Source organism: Choloepus didactylus, chromosome 18, assembly GCF_015220235.1.
Source record: "Choloepus didactylus isolate mChoDid1 chromosome 18, mChoDid1.pri, whole genome shotgun sequence".
Taxonomy (NCBI): domain Eukaryota; kingdom Metazoa; phylum Chordata; class Mammalia; order Pilosa; family Megalonychidae; genus Choloepus; species Choloepus didactylus.
The window spans coordinates 47367630-47388888 of NC_051324.1; the positions used below are offsets into that span (position 1 = coordinate 47367630).

The 21259-nt window shown below is 33.7% G+C and overlaps 1 protein-coding gene across 2 annotated transcripts in view; it reads left to right on the plus strand.

Annotated features, from left to right (window-relative positions):
* Positions 1-21259, plus strand: part of SKAP1 (src kinase associated phosphoprotein 1) — a 294181-nt gene that overhangs the window by 91826 nt on the left and 181096 nt on the right. For both annotated transcript variants that reach the window (XM_037808263.1, XM_037808264.1), the window contains one exon: positions 1460-1558. In XM_037808263.1, coding sequence (XP_037664191.1) covers positions 1460-1558 — 99 coding nt within the window. The remainder of the gene's footprint in view (positions 1-1459; positions 1559-21259) is intronic.

A 21259-nucleotide genomic window follows, 5' to 3' on the forward strand; every position in this document is an offset into this window, starting at 1 on the left:
ACCCTTAGTCCAGCATTTGAGAATTTTTTGGTCATATTGGAAATTACAGAGTGATGCTTTAAGCGTAACTATAAGCTGTTGCATCCTGATCACCAAACTAATAAAGAAGAGCATTTCTTCTGGCTTCGACCAGCGACTGTTCTGTGAGATTTTTTTCTAATTACTTTTCTTTTCCACAATGAACTCTGTAGTTTATTTCTAAAGTCCTGTATCTGCAGGTGTTCAACTCAGTTATGGATATCTACCGAACACTAAGTATTCCTGGAAGAGAGTCTAGATATGATCATCTAATTTATGGAAAGAGAAGGCTACAGCCATCCTCTTATCATTTTATACCCTCCCTATCCTTCTAGTTTAATTGTAGGAAATAAACCTTTAAAGTGAGGCAATACAGATTCTATGTAGGTTGTTTGGTTTCACTGCTCCCTAGTTGAAATCCAGGGCCAAAACTCTACAGTGTTTACTGAGATTAGCATTGGTGATTTCCTTTGGAAATTAGTATTTGAGATAATATTAAATTCAGTTGAAAATCCCCTTTTCATGTTTGTGAAATGAACTGAGCAGCTGTGGTGTCCTTTTATCAGCAGACTGTACCTCTGTTTGGGGGATTTTAAGGAAAGCCATTTGCAATGCATAGCCTTTTCTTCCGGCTTCTGAATGAGCTAATATCTTCCGTCTGAACCTTTTAAAGTATCATAATAGCATCAGCCACTTCTACAAAATATAATCCAATGTATGTTGAAAACACCCAAAAGGGATTAGCAGCGTTTTAATTGCATAATTCGGTATTGCATATACATTACCTTTTATCAAAGCCATTTTACAGAACAAATATTACCTTCTTAGGGCTTTTAGAATTCCTAAGAGGTTGGTTGCATAGGCTGCAAACTAGAATTACAAAGGGAGAACTTTCTTAAGGTTGCAAAACAAGTAGTGATTTAAACAGGAATAGAAACCAGGAAAGTCTAGGTTCTCTATTTACTGCTCCTGTTTTTCAGAGAAGGAAAGAATATTGATCTTGCTACATTATATTAGGTATAGAAGTTTAACCCTTTGTGTAATTCCTTCTATTTTATTTGGAAATATAAAAAGAAGGAGGTATTCAGAGTCAAGGTTGTAATTAAGGGAGATATGGTGTATTTGAATACATGTTTACAGAGCTGTATTTTCATTTTAAGTGATACAATGGAGAAATTTCTCTCTTGTCAAGAGATCTCCCCACTCTTAAGGTGATAGTATGTAAGTTCTAGTTAGAGAGTTACTGGAGTGAAAAATCTCCCATCCATGTAAGTTAGTTCTTGAGCTTATTTATCTGTTTTTCATATGTTCATTAACATATGGTGGTCATGTCCGTCAAGTAAAAGTTATATCCCTTTTTTGGGAATACCAGAAAAGATTTACAAATTCCTTTATAAAGATATCCAAAGATATCTTATTTTCTTTCTTTTTTGTTCTGCAGGGGGAGACCAAGCTGAAAATTTCCTCGGCCAAGACAGCTCTGATGATAATCACAGTGGAACTCATGGCCCTTGCCTCCCGTTTGATTATCTGGATGAGGGTGAGTGTCATCTTTCTGGATTTTGGGTGGCCACACTTTGCCATAGTCCTGGTGTCTTCGCCTCTTGTCATTTTGCATCGAGCAGCTGTCAGTGGACTATGTGTATTGGTAAATCACTTCTTTGCAAAGAACAACTATTTGTTTCTTTGTGTGCCGATCCTCCTTGGTAATTCAATATTTCTGAAGCTAATGTATTTAGGGAAACACTAATTCCATACTGGAGCAGGAAGACATCATTATTGATCTTTTTATAAGACCTGTAGCTTGAGAACATTTGAAGATGCAGGGCCCAGTTTACCATTCTTTCAGATTTCTTAGCTTCACTGAGTTGTATGAGACATAGGAGCTTTAATTTAATGATTATTGGTTTATTAATTTATCGTGGATCATTTGAATTCCTTGACCTCATTGTATTATAATAAGACATGGTTTTCACCCATGCTTCTCATATACCTCTTTGTTGTTCCAAGGGAAGGGGAAGCAACAGAAACCACAATGCAAATCTTCCTGGAATGTCAATTTTGCTTGAAGATTTGGGAATGAGAGGAGTTAAATAACACAGCTGTTATAAATCCTATTTTTAAATATTACAACATAAATTGGTATGTAATAGAATGGAATGCAAAATATACATGACTTTTTAAGACAAGATAAATGAATGTAAAGATTCTGGCCTGGTAGCTGCCAGTTTCTGGCTCAGGCACGCATCTCGCAAGGGTTTACTGTGCCACTTCTGGCATTTGGCCACCTGAGCAGGTTTGATCATCACTAATGCACATGGTTATCTTATCAAAGGTTCTATCAGGCCTTTCCCAGTGGGGGAGAAAGCTAGAGATGCTACTAAATTGGATATTAGATTGGAAGCATATTATTTACTTAAGGATTGGGAGTTAAATTGGTAAACAACTCCTTGTTTCTCTCTGATAGTTTGTTACCTTTCCATTTCTTTTCCTTCCTAATTTCTCTTCTATTTTATCATTTTCCAGGCATTCATTATACCTACTTTTACTTCTCATCTTGATTAGTTAATTTATCCATTAATTGTTGTTTCATTTAACCCTTTTGATGATTTGTATTTTCCCCCTTTCACTAAACTGATAACCTCCCTATCAGAATTACAGATTTAATAACAGATGTATTTTATTTTGCTTGAGCTTTGTATATCAGCACAGTTAGTAATATCCAGGTTTTTTAAATTGGGCCTTGTAATGTGGGATCTGTATTCACAGGGTTATATTGGTTTAGATATTACACTGAAGACACTGTATGGATTGAAAACTTAATAATTACATTGGTACCTGATCACTAATTGTAGAAAATTAACAGCACAAAGCATGAAGAAACCAACCTTTCATTTGTTTTTGATTACTCTAATGCTTGGCAGAATTAGAGCAGTAGTGCCTCATTAATCCATAGGTCACTTATTTGGTATTTCCAACTTTCCCAAACACAGCTGAGAACACAGTAAACCAGAAAGACCTTGCTTGAGGTTGAAATAGATGTTACTAAGTCCCAAATTAATACTTATGTATCTTAATCTTGTGAGAGCCCTGGGGGCCCTCTTAGAAATTTCTAACCATTATAGTAGTGTTTTGGTTTCTCAGCCAAAAGTAGAGTAGAGCATCAAGTTAGAGGAAGGGGTACTGTGAAGGTATCAATTAACAAATAACACAGAGGTAATAAATACAAACACTTTATATAGAAAACAGAAGCTATAAAGAAAACAAAATTTATGTAGGAGCTCAGAAAACATGGCATCCTGGAACCATTTTGTATTGTAGAGGAAAGTGGCCCAAGCTCTGCCCTCAAGAACTCAGTACCTTAATAAATGAAAACTTTTTAAGCTAACATTTATTGAGCACTTACTATAGTGTCTTGCATCTGTGTTCTAAGCACTTCAATTATATTATTATTTAATCCTCAGAACAGCCCTAAGAGGTAGTTACTAGGATATCCTTATTTTCCAGATAGGAAAAGTGGGACCCAGGGAAGTTAATTTGCCTAAGATCACAAAGCTAGTGAGTAGTATTGCCAGGATTTAAACATAAGCAGTCTGATTTTACAACCTCTGCTTTTAACCTTTCCACTATTTTTACCTGACTTTTCCAAAAAAGGTGGATTAATGATCCAGGCATTTTGGTTAAGAATATTCAAATGCACATAGTGTGCTTAAAAATATTTTCATTAAAAATAGTTGAAAATTAAAAAAAAAAATTAGTGTTGAAAGAGATAAATCTGTTATCTGGAAAATTCCAAAAAGGAAAACTGTTTCGTAATGGTCTCCCATAAGTAAAGTGTTGATTATATTACTAATATTAAGTTCTTACTTAACATATTTTTGGTTTTGGTTTTATAGCTAAAAGTTAAAAGAATTCCCAAAGTGACATAGTCAATGCTAGGGTTAGGAATAGACCTGTTTATGTGCTAAAAACTTGATTTGGGGATGATGAGATAATATTTAAAAAGAGTTTCTTCAAAGCATTGACCCTGGCACAGTGCCCGAGTGCCTGATGCATAATAGGCACAATAAATGTTTGTTCCCTTCCTCCAAAAAATAAAGATATATTTTCTATGGAATTAAAGAGAGGCTTATAAAGATGTTAGAACTTTAAGTAAACTTTATATTTTGTCTAATTATATTTTATGACCATGGACAATAGTAACACTTGATTTGCTGCTTATTCACTGTTTTAACAGATGCTTATTCAGAGATTACAAGATAATAACAAGGTACTGTGCCAAGTAGTTAATGGTATATGAAAAAGTAAGTAAACACAGTTCTTGCCTTCATGGAGCTTACCACCTTGTTGGAGAAACACACTATTAACAAGTAGACAAATGAACAAATATAAAGCCAGTGTCTTCATTTGCTGGTGAGATAGCTAAGGCGATCCTTTAGGAAAAAAAGATATTCTTTTCTAACTTTCTTTGTAATGACAGTTGTTTTATCCGTTTTGAATTTTATCTTTATTAGAAAATGAAGGTCACTGTTAAAATGTGAAAATATTTCAGCCTTGTTGTCTTCTACCACCAGTCTGAGCAGCATCCTAAACTAACAGTTCTAGAAGGACATGTGGTCTGACCCATCCACCTACAACTTTAGTGATGAGAAGCAATAACCGTGATGCGTGCTGTATTTGGGTCATGCCTTTGTGAAAAGTACAAAGAGACTAGAATAATATGGAAACTCAGCCAGGTGCACAGCAAAAAAAAAAAAGAAAAAAAAAAAAAAAGAAAGAAAACCAAGGTTACAGGCTAAACCATGCATAAACGAGAGCATGCTGCTACCTAATCACAATTCCTTCTCCTTTTCCCTTGTAAATGCTTTCAGTCTGAGGATGGCATGCTGTACCCTATGGAGAGACACCCACAAGAGCATAGCCCCACCATTGGGAATGAAAACTTGCTAACAAGTAATTACATTTAGATTTCTAAACCTATAGTCTGTACTATATTGAAGAAAAAAAATTTAGTATGAAGCACTGAGTATAATAACTTTACAAAAGTCTCCCAACCTTGAAGCCCAGGATCTGTGTACTTCCAGTGGCTAAAATATGCAATGGATTTTAATGTGTCTGTAAACTAATCTCATTAGTATACTGAAGAACCTCTATGTACAAATATTTTTTAAAAGATGGGTTGGGAAAAGTTATGGTTCTATAAATAAGGTATGCTGACCTTTTCTGGAAGAAAGAGAAAAAAAGTTATTCTATAAAAGAAGAAACCTAAAATGTATAATAATGTATTATTATGAAATATGTATTATTGCATTCTAATTAAAGAAAAGAGGATGAAAGGATATTAGATAGATATACTTGGAAGGAAATGAGAAAGAATGCTTTTAGAGCTTCTTTTTTACATCAGGATATTGAAGGTTAGGGAAGGTTTTATTCTCCAAAAAGAGAAGAAATTGGAAAGAACTGGAAAAGTAAGGGTGAGTAATCATCTTTGGAGAAGAAGAATAGTGAATAACTGGCGAGTTTATTGTTGATGAATAGTGGCCATTTTCAACTCCCATCTTTTTTCTGAAAGATACATTCAAAAATATATAAAAGATACTGAAAATAAAGGAAATCAGTGTTTTACAGCCATATGTTTAGCACTTTTTTTTCCATTTTAACTCTGAAATACAAGTCAATTTTGGATATAAGATTAAGAAAAATAGGTTTTATTGATAGTTTTCGGTTTTTATTTTTATGAGAATGGGAAGATGTTGTATGTGAATGTATTTTAAGCAAAACTATTTTAGTACTGTGGAATAAAAATGAGAGTTTAATTTATTGATTCAATTTTTGTGGCTGTAATTCAAGTTCCTCTTAAATTTCATTGTACCAGAGTTAGAACCATGGAATCCAGGGGTTTGAAGGGACAATAAAGTCCTCTAGCAGCAGAAGCACATACTGAGTATCTGTCACTAATTGTGCCAAGTGCTTTTTGTGGATTATTTCATTTAATTCTCATACCAGCTGTGAGAGGAAGTTAGTTATCCCCATTTTATAGGTAAGGAAATTGAGGCTCAGAGAAATTAAGTGAATTGGCTAAGGATGACATAATCTAATCCATGAGGGGATTGGAATTCAACTAGATCCCAAAGCTGCTGCTTTTTGAAGAGTTCTTTTTAGCTGAGTGGTTGTCCTTTGTAGATGCCTATTCTGCAGAGACCTCTCTGTATACATCTCATTCTCCTCACTGCTTTTTTCCACCCAATGTAATGTTGATTGTTGAAATTAATGTATTCAAAGCTAAAAATTATCCTCTAAGTACTACTTTAACTTCATTCCACAAGACTTGATATATACTGCTTTCATTGTAATTCATAATCCCATTCTAAGTACTTTGTAATTTCTTTTGTGATTATCCTCTTTAAGCTATGTGTTATTTAGAAGCACTTTTTGTGTTTTTGATCTTGCTTTCGTTTTGATTTGTTTTAGTTTCTAGCAACTTTTAAATCTGCTTTTTTATTATTGATTCTTAATTTTATTGCATTTTAATTCAAGAACATAGTCCATATTATTTGTATTCTTTAGATTTTATTGAGATTTCTTTTGTGGCCTAGAACATGATCTATTTATGCTTATGTGCTGTGTGTACTCCAGAAGTTATGTATTGGATAAACTCTTACTATTTTGATATTTGTAAATAGTATTTTTCAAATCTTTTTTATCCTAACGTATCTTTTATCTGCTGAAAGGACTTTGTTAAAATATCCAATTACAGTTGTAGATTTATCTGTTTTTACATGTTTTGTTTTACATTTTCAAGGTCATGTTTTTAGGTACTTGTAAAGAGTGCTAATCATTTAAAAAGCTTTCCTCTTATTGAGCTGAAATCTTATTCCTGAAACTTCCACTTATAAAACTAGTTTTGCCATCTAATTCCAGCTAGAACACCCCCTGATAAGACTTCAAGGGAGTATATAAATTGTTCACAAACCCGTTTGAGATCCCTATTGGGAGTTGTGTGTTGTAAGTGGTGTATAAGGCCTTGTTTTAGTATATACATTATATTGCTTTGTGGAGTAAATAAACTGAACTTCTTAAAATGCTTATTGAGTTATGTTAATTAATGATGCATTAAGGTCAGTGACCTTACCCATCAGGGTAAATTTTAGGCAGATTTTGCTGACATCTTTGGAGGAAAATGTGCATATTAAAGTCCAGTCTTTGGTACCCTAGTATCATGTGAATTAATGGCCTAAACACAGTGAAACATTTGCTTCCTTCTCACTGATGGGGTCAGACTCATTACTTTCTTCATGTGTATTTTTAAAAATCACATAAACTATGTGAATGTATTTAGAATATATAGTTCCTTTTCATCCTGTGATAGGACAATAATGAAAGTGACTCAAGAGTTTCTCCATATATAAGTATGTAAATAAACATACATGCATACAAATAAGCATTTATCTTATTTTCTTTTTATTCTTCAGTTACTTTCAAATGTGTTGCTAGCAGTTATATTTTTATTTAATAAATGCACATGACTCCTGTCAACACTAATAGAAGTTATGTATGTGTGTTTAGAGGTGCATACTATGAAAGAACACAAAACTTGTTTCCCATGTCTGTTTTGGGACCAATGAACAAGTTCTACAGTAAAGCACATACTTTCATGAATATGGTGGATTTCTGAGTAAGTTCTGTTGGTCTCAGCTGAGTCCATCAGATTTCAGATTATTGTGAGAAATTAAGGACTTGGTGCTGAGTTATCTGTGATAAGGGTAAGTAAACTGTCACTCAGGATCTCTGTGGCCTCTTTCATGAAGATAAATGTCTTACTAGATCTAAGACATCATGTCGTTTATATAGTCTGGTATAAATCACAGATGAAGATGACAAACTAGATTTCAAACTTGACAGTAATTTATATAACTTAAACAAATGATTACTAAGGATTGTACATGTTTTGTGAAGAATAAAAAAACAATAACAATTATCTGTCATTGAACTGCCCATTTTTCATTCTTCTATGGTTGGGCTCTTGGTGTGCATTTAAACTCTAACCTTCCATCCAGTACCCTGTAAAGTACTCTCACATATGTTGATGGCTGGATATCTTCCATAATGCTTCTTTCACTAAAATAAACTCCTTGCAAATCTAACCCAAGTATCTACATTTTCATGGAATTTTAGAGCTGGAAGAGACTAGGTAAGGACCTCATCTAGTCCCTGTTTTACAGAGGAGGAAACTAAATTCTAAAGAAGTCAGGTGTCTCAGGTTCTATGGCTAGCAAGTGTCAGAGCCAGTGCCAACACTGGGCTTGGCCTCTCCCCTACCCACACTGCTTGGGGGGATTGTTTGCTTTCCCTCACCTGGATGATCTCAGTGTGCTTTTCAGTCCAGCACCCAAACAGCTTTACAGGAGGGTGATCCTCCTTCTTGAGCTATTTCTCTTAAGTTTCAGTCAAGTTCTTCAGACATTCATGTCTCTCTTACCCACTTAAGTTATATCTTCTTCCCAAGATGATTTGGGAGCAGTATATTTTATAAAGAATTTTGAAATGCTCCATAAATGCTAAAAATTATAAATATGAATAACTTACAGTAAATCCCTGAATTGATTTGATATAAAACTAATTAGTTATCTTTTTTGGCCTATGTTATAGATTTTAATATATTACTAATGAAGAATTAGTTATTGAATGCCTATACTGAATGTCCTTATTCAATCATAAGTTTAGATGCTCTGTGGAGGATATGAGAAGGATGAGATGTGATCCCTTTCCTTAGGGAGCAAATAATCTAGCCGGAGAGAGGAGATTTAGACACCCTCACAACAAAGTGATCAAGTGCTGACGTTGGGGGACAGATTTGTAGAAAAAAAACTAATTGGTTGAATTTGTAATAATTGAGATAATATTTGATTGGGGTTATGGCCAAACTGTTTTGAGAAGTCTTTTCCAGACTGAGGGCATGAGTAAAAGTCCATGCTTTGAAAGGTCAAACATTTATTGAACTTCCACTATAATTAGTAATGAAATAACAGTCATTTTTAAGTGCAAATAGTTGATTTTTAAAAGAGTGGCTTTCCAAATAAGATTAAAATTTTTCGTAAGTTTAACTCTTTGTTTCTTTGTTTTTCTTCAAATTTGGAACTTGTCAACATGTTTAATGGCAATATGAAAGTTCTAGTATATGATTATTGAAGGCATTAGTGTGGTCGTTACAGTGGTGGTAAAATAATCAGTATTTTAGTTGTTTATTTAAATATATAATGTAACATATACACCTGGTTGATATATAAGTCAATCAGAGGTGGGGAGGGGTTCTATATCTTTGCATGCTGTTCATTAGAATATCTTATATACCATGCTTAATTACCTTGTTCTTAGAATCTATTGTAGGTGAACACAGCATCTGCTTAATAGATGAACACTGAAGCACCTCAAGGTTAGCTAGCTTACCTGAGGCAATCAAGCATAGAGTTATAAAGTCCTGTATTCTCAGGTATGGTTTTAACCAACAGACTGTCCTTCCTCAAGTTCCAAAGTCATTGAGCATTTTTACTTCAAAGTCTAATATTCACTTAAATGTGAAAGAATTTTGTTTAAGCATAAGACAATTCTTTTGGGCTAATTCTTTTGTGTACATGCACACACTTAATTTATATATGTATATTCAACTCTTCATGCTTTGCTGCTTTGTTGGTCTTTGTTTTTTCTATTAGCCATAAATACTTTCGACCTAGCATAGAACTCTTAACTTTTCAAGTAAAAATGGAAATGTTAAAAATGCTGTTTAAAACAATGCTACTGAAGCACCTTTTAGTCTAGAATATTATGGTCTACAGGGAAAGATTGCCAGATTCACAAACTATGTTACACTTATGCACTAGACTGCCTGACTTTGAATGACAGCCCTTTTTTTTTTTTTTTTTTTGGTATGTTGGACTCAAAGTAACTTAAAGTCCAAATAACACTCGTCTAGCTGGAAAGAGTGGCTTCTCTGGCTCACAAAAGATGGAGATTCACAGGGGAGTTGTTACTTTCTGGAAAGTTTTCATTTATAGAATCCTTTATGCAATTTTGGCAGACCCATTCCATTCCTATAAACTGTCAGAATATAGCTTAAATGATATAGCATATCTTCATGAAATGCTCTGAAAGGTAGACATCATTGTTGTAATTATTTTAATAAATTTTATTTTATAATAACACCCCAGATATTGTTTTAATCAACAAAACATAGGGTTAACTGGGATCATGAACTCTCTTTTCTACAAGTAGTCATTATCATCATTGAAAGACATTTATGAATGCCCGAGAACATAGTTGGGCCTAGAGATTGTCAGAGCCTAGGAAAAGAAATCACTTGAGTTATCCAATCTAGCACTTCTAATGAATTCACATCATTCTTACTAATATCTCATTTAATTAATTATCAAATGTAGCGATTATGCTTTGGATCCTTCCTTTGTAGGACATCTTTCCCACCCAACTATTATTACTAATTTATTTTTCATGTCTAACCTAAACTTCTCCTTCCTTAGTTTCAGGCCATTGCTCTTTTCTATACCATCTTCTGGGACTGAATAATTCCCCTAATTCATTTATATTGTTACCTTTATAAGGTATTTAAAGACTATGAACATTTATCCCCAGAGTCTTCACTTTTCCAAACTACATAAATTTCAGTTCTCTTAATCCTTACTTCACTCTGTCCTGTCATACTGTCCAATCCTTGTGTGTTTTATCACACTCCCTGATATTTTCCTTTCCGAGGGGATTATCTAACCAAGAGAGCAGCCTTTGGTGGGGAGGGGTGGGGGGAAGCAGGGATGCTGAAGTGTAAAACCTCAAATAAACCATTAGAAGATGCCTAAGTATTTATTTGATGCTGGTGTTGGTGATCATCTGTTGGGCATGCCAGTGCAGTGCTTCCTTTGGCATATGTTGGAATATATGCGTATTTTAATGCCTTAATGTATTATGGCCTTTTGTAATTGAATGTCTATAAAGTAGCAGTTAAGCGGGTTTTATAGACCTTGGAAGAGATTAGAATTCTCTAGCCCCCTCTTGTGGTAAAAGAAAATACTGCTTTTGGGCTTTTCTGGATTTTTTGTTTTAGGGAAGAGGAAGGCTAAGACATAAATTCTTAACATGTGAGCATAGAGAATGAACTCAAGAATTAAAATTATGTGTGTGGATACATAAAATTATGTGTGAATGTATACACATACACTCATATCTGAGAAATTCCTGTTCTTTTATTTTATTAATACCCTAAAAACTAAAAGATACTGCTTACAACTGTCATTTCAATATATTTTTATTACTGCACAAGTCAGGGAGAGGACAAATAAAATAAAACCATAATCTTGAGGGTCTTATATTCCTAGCTAGATAAATAAAGGGTGTTTTGATCTGAATTTTAAATCAATTTAACAGGCACTTTCTCTTTGCCAATTATGAATGGATATGCTTAGCATTTCTAACAGACTTAAATAGATCTCTTATATCTCCTATAACATTAATTTTAACAGTTTTACTATTTATTACTGTAGCATTCCTTCTATGGTGGATGTATTTCAGATAGTAATAATATCCTAGTAGGTGGCAAATAGCTGAAGAAACGACTGAACTGCCATGCAAATGAGTTCATGTGTATTCCCCAGGGAATAAAGTAACTTCCACAAGTAACACAAAATTATGTCTGTTTTTTTAGGAGATTACTAAAAGTAACCCTTCTGTGTTGGAATTGCTGGTCTCTAGACAAGAACTAATGAAAAGCTGTTATTATACCTTACACGGCAATTTGGGAAGCAAAGAGACTAAAATTAAGCACTGTTCCTAAATTGTTGTTTTTTTTAAACTTACTAAAAAATCTTAAGTAATGGTTTTTTGAGTAGGTTACCTTTATGCTCAAGTCAAATTCTGATGAAAATCTGATATCTTATTTAGCAATTCAGAGAACTCTAGAAATAACTTGAATGAGTCCATGCTTTTTAATTTCAAATACTGCTTTTTTCAAAAGGGAATATGGAATATTATTCTAATTGAGGAATTGTAGGAGAAGAATGGCATAGATACAGCACACCAAAATGAAAAGAAGTCAGTCACAAATGAAATGAGTGAGAATAATACTACAATGATTTAAATATTAAATCAAAAACTGGTAATTTCGTTTGACTCTTTTTTTCTCCTCCACTTGAAGAGATGAGTTGTTATTTTATAAAAATAGGGAAATGAATTCACATTTATTAAATTATGTGCTTCTCCCTTAAGATGAATGAATAAAATTTTAACCTTAGATATTTATTAATTTTTAGTATCGGCCTTCCTTTTAGCATCTGAATAACAAAACATTTATGGATCTTCATAGGAATAGTTTGATTTTTACCCTTTTTAAAAAACAATAATTTGACCTAACATTTTTAGATTTATCTTATTCACTCCCGATTTCTTGATATATGCAGACTTCTCAGATACCTGCTGTACTTAATTTTTTTTCATGTAAAGGCTGCGCTTTCCATGAGACAGACTAAAAACCCTGGAGCATTCTTATTGGAGTAGAGAATCAGAAAATGGCTGTTAGCTATACCTGTGCAGTTTACTATCATGTATATTTCAATTGGCTTGTTCGCTAATAAATTGCAATTACTCTTGGATATATATTCCTTGATTATTGATTTTTAATTACTGTATGTATTTTCACAAAGCTCTCAAGTGTGTAGCTTTCTTCCTTAGAGATGTCTTTACTTAACTATTGGTAAAAGTTTCATTCTAGAATACCTGTTTATCAACCAAAATATTATTAATCAGCTTAAAATTTTGTGTTTTTTTTCACATTAAAATTACGGAAATTATAATTACCAATTTCTTGAATAATTATAGTTAATAACAGTATAGAAGTCACTTGCAAAAGATTGACTTTTGTAGCTATAAGGCGATGTCAGGGTGTTGGTCGGAGTGTCATGATAGTTTTCAAAGTATAGGATAGAAGGGTTTCCTAGGAAACTATATCTGCGTTTTTGTTAAGTATCTTATTGTAATAGTTATTATTTTCTTTATCATAATTTGAGGCTGAAAGTAAGGCAGTCTAACTGCTCTTTTCCCTCTTTTCTTGTGAATGCCTTCATTTGTAAAGCAAGCATCTTTGTGAATGTTCTTAAGGAATATCAGAACAATTCAAGGAGGTCTTCATGTGGAATCTTTTGCATGTTTGCTTCCTCAAAAATAATAAATTTACTTATGTTTTATAATGTTGGTTCTTAAAGTGTTTCTCCACTAATTTGGAATTCATTAAAATTCTTTTTTTCATTTGGGATGAGACACATTAAAAAGGAGCCAAACGGGGAAACTTTTTATAGCTTTCTATTTATTTGTTTCATGGATAAATTTTCAAATCATAATATGATTTCTTAAATCTAAATATAGTAACCTTTTTTTGGGATTTGTTTCATTCTTTGCTAAGAGGCAATGCATGTAGCTTCACTGAACAGTATTTTTTTTTCTTTTCAGCTATATGACACGTCCCAGCTTTGTCCAATTTAGAGAAATGGTACATGTGAGAATAATGACTGCATATGTGATGCAAAGAAATTTAGAATACATGTTGGAAAAATTGATATTAAATCCAGTTAAATTAGGAAGGCTAGGCTATTCCACTAAATAGATCTAGCAAAAATAAATGGGGACTAACTTGTGAAGGCACATTAGTCATCAACTTTTTTGTTTGTTTTTAAGAAGTTAGTTAATGGGAAATAGCTGGAATTGCACAAGTGATTTGGCAAATTCTGAGAGTCAAGTGAGTAATTGTAGCACATTTTACAGTTCACATATGATTGTTATAGTATGATACACTGTATTTTGCAATTAAGATTGTGGCAGTATGTTTCATTGTACAAAACATTACAGAGATCCCAGGCCAATGCTGCAGAAGCCACCACCTAGATAACAAGTTTCACAACATTAAGTTTACTTTTCCTATATAAAATAGGCAAAAATTGAGTTCTGTCTGATTTAGTTATAATGGTCTTTAAACTCTTACCCAAGTTATCACTCACAATAATTCTAACATGTTCTGTTTTTCAGTCCAAATGATATAAGAGCATACTGGGTACGATTTTCAATATATGGCAAAATATAAAATTAGGAAAAAATCCCTATGAAATTTTTGCACACTCTGCTAAATGAATTATTGAAATTCCAATAAAGAATTTAAAAAGAAACCTAAAAAGCAGTATGGGTTTTATTTTTCCCTCAATCCTTTCAGCCCTCATAAATGTCTCTCTGAGAGCCATATCTGCAGAATTAGAAAAGAATATATCCTATAATATTTACCTGATCAGGAAGATTTTTAAAACTTGGCATCTCAATGTGAGATATTGACTGAAGTGGGCTGGCAGGTTTACTGGCCTGGCAGATGCAGCAGGCTCACAGTAAATCCATGTGGTAAAAATCCCTGAGAAGTTTTTGATTAAGAAACTTTTACAATCCTTTAAAAATGAAATATACTAGTCATTTTTTAAATGATAAAAGCAGATATTTTATGCGTTGTCTGAATCTCAGTTTCTGAAATATATTTTAATGAGTCCATGATATGAAATTTCCTGGATATCTAAGATGCTAACTTAAATTATCAGTTCATGGTCCAGCACATCCAGAGGGTGTGTAAAAAGAAATGATATAAAAATAAGCCTATTCAGCAAAAAATAAGAATAAAATTTTATATCTTAAACCAGAAAACTTGCATTCAGGCAAGAGTTAATATTTTCTTTTATAAATGTTATCAGTGATCTAAATCTGTAATAATATAATAAAATATGCAGAATTATTAAATTGAAGAAAATGTATTTTGAAATAACAAATGTAATTGAAAATATGTATATACTTTTTTTTTTGACCCATGTCATGGGGAGGGTTGTATATACTTTTTAAAAACAAACTAAAATTATGAGATGGTTTTAAAAACACATTACAGGATTTCTACTTCGAGTCAGTAAGAGCAATGATTCATTTAAAACATAATATGATGTCACTGTGTTAAGTGATAAACAATTTTATTGGGAAAATGAGTTTAGAAAGAATAATTAATATAGAAGTTCATGATTATAGTAAAGGTTATAATTTATTGAGAATTAAAGTTTGAAGATGGATCCTGCCCCATTGAAAAGCCACTTGTTCAAGGAATTTATTATCCCCTTCCTTAGGTGTTTTATTAATTAACTAGTCTTATTAGTAAAAAGGCCATAGATGACCCTTCTTGAATTTTTCATAAAAGCTAGTGTTTAACTCAACTAGATTTTTTAAAAAGTCTTATATGATTAACTATTTAAAAACTTTTTAATTTAATGAGGTGACAGCAGAGGTTAAAAGAGATATATGTCTCAAATTGATTTCTGGTTGCTGTTGAAGAATAATTACATGTCTATATATCCTCCTAAATTAAATCTAATATAAAAAAAAAATTCCACAACACCCCAGTAACAAAAACTGCCCCTTAACTCACTGGGACCCTGTGTTCTACCATAATTTCGGGAGAAGCAGCTAAAGCAATGGGCATCATTCTTCACCTAGATAATGCTTTCTCTGCAGCTAATAGCTCCTTGTTCATCAAGGAAACGAATGTGCACAGAGGTGACATGCTCTTCACCCAGTGCTCTTTGTTCTAGAGTCCCTCAGACTGATTATATCAGCCTTTGCACTGACAAATATCTCCCCAAACTTTAACACTATGTTAAATTGAGTTATGGGGTTTTAAGGTTACACTCCTCTGGCTGAAGGTTGATTGTCTCTGAGAGATAAAGGAATTGTGCTCAACAATAACGGAATCCATTCCATGGGATAATCCAGGTCATTGAACTCATAGCTCTTTATTTGGTTACTTGGTCTCTCTTTATTTTTCTTTTCCCCCTGGAGAATGACTGGCTACTAAATTGGTGATTCACCACTCTACCCCCGCCCCCAAAGATATTTTAGAAAAACCCACAAACATTCTAGTACATGAAGGAACAAGACAACTCAGGCAAATAGAGCCACTCCCTGAAATGTGGTATCACTTGGAGTACACCAACTACTAGAAGCAAGATGGACTCAGTTCTTATTTCCTCTTCTCCTGGCAGCATGAGGTGTGTAAGAGGGTCTGAGGATACAAAATGTTTCCTTTCTGTTTCCCTAGCCCTCCAATGTCTTATGCATACAGTTTAATCTCTGTTTAAAAAAACAAAAATTTGTGATCTTTTTGGATTATGTTCTGAAGACAGACATTTCAAACTTGCTATCCAGGCAGAATTTTAAGCTGCAGCATTTGTTGGTGACGGGGCTGGTGATAGTTCTTTACGCCAGTCTTTGCAGTTCCAGTCCACCACGCCACTCATAAAATGCCTTTGTGTAAAATTACTGAGTAATGGTAAATTAAAATCTGTCTGATGAATTATGAATACTTGATTATTTTCTCTATATCATATAAATTTAAGAGAACTTAAAATATGAGTGGAATTTATAATACCATAGAGAAAAATCTTTAGTTGAGCTGCATTCTAGGAATATCAGAGAAAGCCCTGTTTAGGGAAAAGGGTTTGAACAAACACATAACACCATTCTACAAAAGATTTACTAGCCTGACCCTCATTACCAACAGCAACAATCACTTACTTAGCACCTAACTATGCCGAATGCAAAGCACTATAAGGTGAATAATTAGTTCTGTTTTTTATAATAAATTTATTGCATGACTACCATGTGGCCAGACCTAGTGTTTTACACACATTATCTCTAGTCATCATTACTATGGTGTAGTACTATTATTTTTCCCATATCACAGATGAATAAACTGAGGATCAGAGAGATTAAGTAGCTTGCCCAACGACCTCAGCTAATAAAATGACAGAGCCAGAGTTTGAACAAGTCTCTGTAATTCCAAAGTCCATAATCTTTCCGATATGTCTCCCAAACTGTCTCACAGGAAGGGAAGTAACGTTTATTGTTACTCCTCTAGATACTTGTGTACACTGCTAAAGGGAAAACAGAGAGATTATGGGGTTACTTGGGAAAGCAATGGTGCATTAAAAATGGCCATGATTAATTAAGCACCTACTGCCTGCCAGGCATTGTGCTAGGTACTTACACAATTTCTTATAGTCACCCTTTATGTCCTGTATTCAAAAACTAAAGGACATCTAATTTCAAAGTTCATAACTTGCACTATACCACACTGTCTTTCAAGCTTGTAGAGAAAGAGAGGAGAGGGGTCTTTAGAACAGTCCTGTCCAGTAGAACTTCCTGCAGTAATGGAAATTTTCCATAATATCTGCTGTCCAATACAGTAGCCACTAAACACTTGTAGCTAATTGAGCACTTGAAATGTGGCTAGTAAGAACTGAGAAACTAAATTACAATTTTTAAAAAAATTAAATTAATTTAAATGTGCATTTAAATAACCGCATGTGAAGAGTGCAGTTCTAGAAAAAAGACTACTTCTTAACTGATTAGTCAGGACTATTTAGAAATAGTATTTCAGAAACTGCTTGAACGATGGATAGGATGGAAGTTGAGTGGGCAAGGGAGAGAAGAAAGGAAGGCTCAGGCTTAGACTGTGCCTGGGGTCAGAGGTGTGTGAGGCAGGTGAGTAGGCGGAAGGGCCCTCAAGTAAATTTATGTGAGAAGCCCAAAGAAAACAGGATGTGGAGTGGAGGAAGGGAAGTGACCTGGTGAAGTGCTTTGAAGAAGAGCTTAGAATGGATTTCTGCAGATTGAAAGGTAAATAAAAATCAGCATTTATTTTCAGCATTCACTTGCTGCAAATCATTACTTGACATTTTGATGAGTAGCTTTGGAGTAAGTTGTTTAAACGGTACTGTGATATTTTTGTAGGGTAGAAGCTATGAAACTCACAGAGCTCTTGAGTCATAGGGACTGCCAGTTTAGGGAGAGGGGTCATTTATTCCTTCATGAGCAGTCATTCAGTCATATAGATGGTCTCCTTGTTTGGAGTCTAACCTTTCTCACAATAGGTTCTCCAACACAATTTTTTTTTCACTGTAAAAGTATTTAGGCCCTGGCTAACGAGTAAAGCTGTCACTAACATGTATACTTCTATAGCCCTTCACAGTTTAAAAGTCTTGTTTACAGTCTCACCCCATTTAACCCTCTCAGCTGTCTTGTGAAGTGAGCAGTATTCTTGTCTGATAGGTGAGGAAAGTGAGCTTGAGATTTGCCTGGAATCACGCATCTCATATGTAGCAGAGCTGGGACCCAGACGGAAGCCAGAAGGTTGCAGGATCTGTATTCTCTGATCACACTCTTGCCGTAGCTGTTTATACAATGAAGCTTAGTATTTTCATATATGGTTTCCATTTTTCAAAGTAAGAAATGGAGGCACGAAGAGTCCAACATGAGTCTTCTGGACCCAGCTGCCAATTTGCAGGAAAAACAGGACAGAAGTACATGTCTGCAAGCTGCCTGCAAGTGTGCAATTAGCCAAATGCAGAAGGTGGGAATCTCTATAATCAAACAGCATGGCTTCTTCTACAGATAAATTGTAAGAAAAAGGGATGAAAGGCAAAATGTAGATTAAAAGAGATATAAATAAAGAACATAAAAAATTTTAAATGGGCAAGATTTAAAAAGAGAAGAAGAGAAATTAATGTATATTGGAACCCCAATTTATTTTCTGGTCTGTCACTTAGTCTTTAGAACTTTATGCCTTTCTTTACTTACATTGAAATAAAGAATATTCAATTAGCTTAATATTTATCAATCACTTTGGAAAATACATATTTAAACCTTTAAAAAGAGAAATTAGTGTTAGTTGCTCTTTACTGCAGTGACCCCACTGGCTCATTCTGAGTGACTATAAACCCTTTGCCCTTTCAGTTTTCTCATCATACACCTTGTGGTCATCACTTAAAATGGCTCTTTAGAAAGAAAGCATTTTGGGTTGAAAAGCTTTATAATAAATTCCTGGTGTTTTGTAAATCTTAATAATACTCTAGTTTAAAGCTCTGTGGTCATCAGAACAGGAATAATCTTAAAAAGCTATGAGGAATAATTATTGAATATATTGCTGATATCCTGCCCTGAATTTTGATCTATAATCAATATAAGAGGGAATACAAACATCTACAAAAGGAAAGGACTTCAAGCATAAATGGGATGTACTTATAGTATGAGCTGTAATGTCCAAGTGTTTGAATTTGGTCTAGATAAACCATTTAGAACAAAATTAGTTCTTCTCTTACAGGGATGCCGAGTTAGCAGAAAAAATATTTCACTGAGAAACAGACCTGCAGATGGTATTTCTTATCAATTCAGAAGCTCCAGAACAGTGAAGAACCCAGGCCATTTGACCTGTAGAATCACCCACAGGCTATGATAGTCCCTGTTGTTTTTATCATTTCTATTTCCCTAGCTTTGAAGTAAATGAACTCATAGAAGCTTCAAGAATAATATGAAACAGGAAGATTTTGACAGGCATCTTAATTAGTCTGGCCCATACTAAAATAAACAAATGAATTTCCCTCCATTATTAGGACAGTTCTAGCAAAGAGAGCAGGATGTATATACAAGAATGTTCATCACAGAGTTATTTATAATAGTAAAAAAATTAAAAGCAACCGAAAGGTTGAATTACTATTGCTTTACACCTTTGGAAACAGTACAACGTGTTATAACATTGGCATAACTATAATTTTTTTAAAGTTTCTCCATATTCTACTTGACTGAAACTTGTACATTTGGGTTGTTTGCACACAAAGATGTGTGTGTGTGCATTTTCAACGATGTAGCATGTTTGTTTGGATGAGTGAACAGTTTCTTTTTTTAAATGAAAGTTGTTTGTGATGTTAAAACTTTTTTGCTTACAATATCTGGTAGATCTTTTTTTTTGTCAAGGATTTTGAAGTAGAAGGTCAAAGTTTGTAAAGATATGCCTTGTTTCCCCATCCAAAAAGAACACCTTACTAATTAACACTCCCTAGATTATATGTTTAAAATTCTGGATCCTTATTTTTTTTGTTTAACATCTATAGATTCTTGTACAACATATTATATAAAAAATTGAAACCTACAAACAAGCTCACAGCGTTTTCTGCGGGAAAACATGTGAAATTCTGACACTAATCTGTATACTCATCTATCAAACATTTGTTGGTGCCTAGGATATCAGACACAGCCAGGCACTGGAACATCAACAGTGGAGATGATGTGACCCTTGCCTCCAAGAAGCACCCAGTCTAGTTGGAATAGCAGGTGAACATATACCTTGAATACAGATTAGTAAGCACTAAGAATAAAGAGCAAATATAGTGTTACGGGAGCATAGCAGAAGGAGCAATAACTAACCTGGAAAAGAAGCTGGACTCCAGGGAAGGCCTCTCAGAGGAAATGATATTTAAATTTTGTCTTAAAAGATCAATAGGAATTTATCAGGCTAACAAGAGTTGGGCAGCAATAAGTGAAAACACTCAGCGTTTGGCAAAAATGTAGGAAATGGCCACACGCAACAGGTATGTGTATACTTTGCTATCCTCCTTCCTGAGGAGAATTGGATAAAATTTACCAAAAACCATAAATGTAAGTGCTATTTGACTTAGGAATTCAACTTTTAGGAATGCACCTTGAGAAAATAAATGTACATAAAGATGCTTAAGGATGTTCATTGCAGTCTTGTTTTAAAAGCACAAAATTGAAAATAGGCTGAACATCTAAGGAATTTATTAAGCTATTACCGTACAGTGGAATATATGCAACCATTAAGCATAATGTTTGTTGAAGAATATTTAATGATTATTAAGAAAAAATAAGGTTTTAAGACAGTACATAGAATAAGCTCTCACTTTTTGAAAATATGTATATCTGTGCATAGAAAAAAAGACTGTACTATTCTTCACCAAAATATTTTTGGCATGCTTTTGTTTCTAAATTTTATTTACTGAACATGTATTACTTTTATAATTTAAAATAAACAATAAGTATTATTTTTCAAAAACCTTGAAACTGTACATAGCCTTAGACCCAGAAGTTTCCTTTCTAGGAATATATTCTAAGGAAATAAGCCAATAGAGCTCCTACAACATCAAGTAATTGAAAACAAACTAAATATCTAATTACATGAGGTTGGTTTAATAAATTATGGTACATCCATATGATGGAATGCAGTGCAACCATTAAAAACCATGTTGTCAGTAGAGGAATCATTATTGTCATGGGAAAATGTTCATGATGTATTAAAGGGAAAAAGTAGTATGTTAAGCAGTAT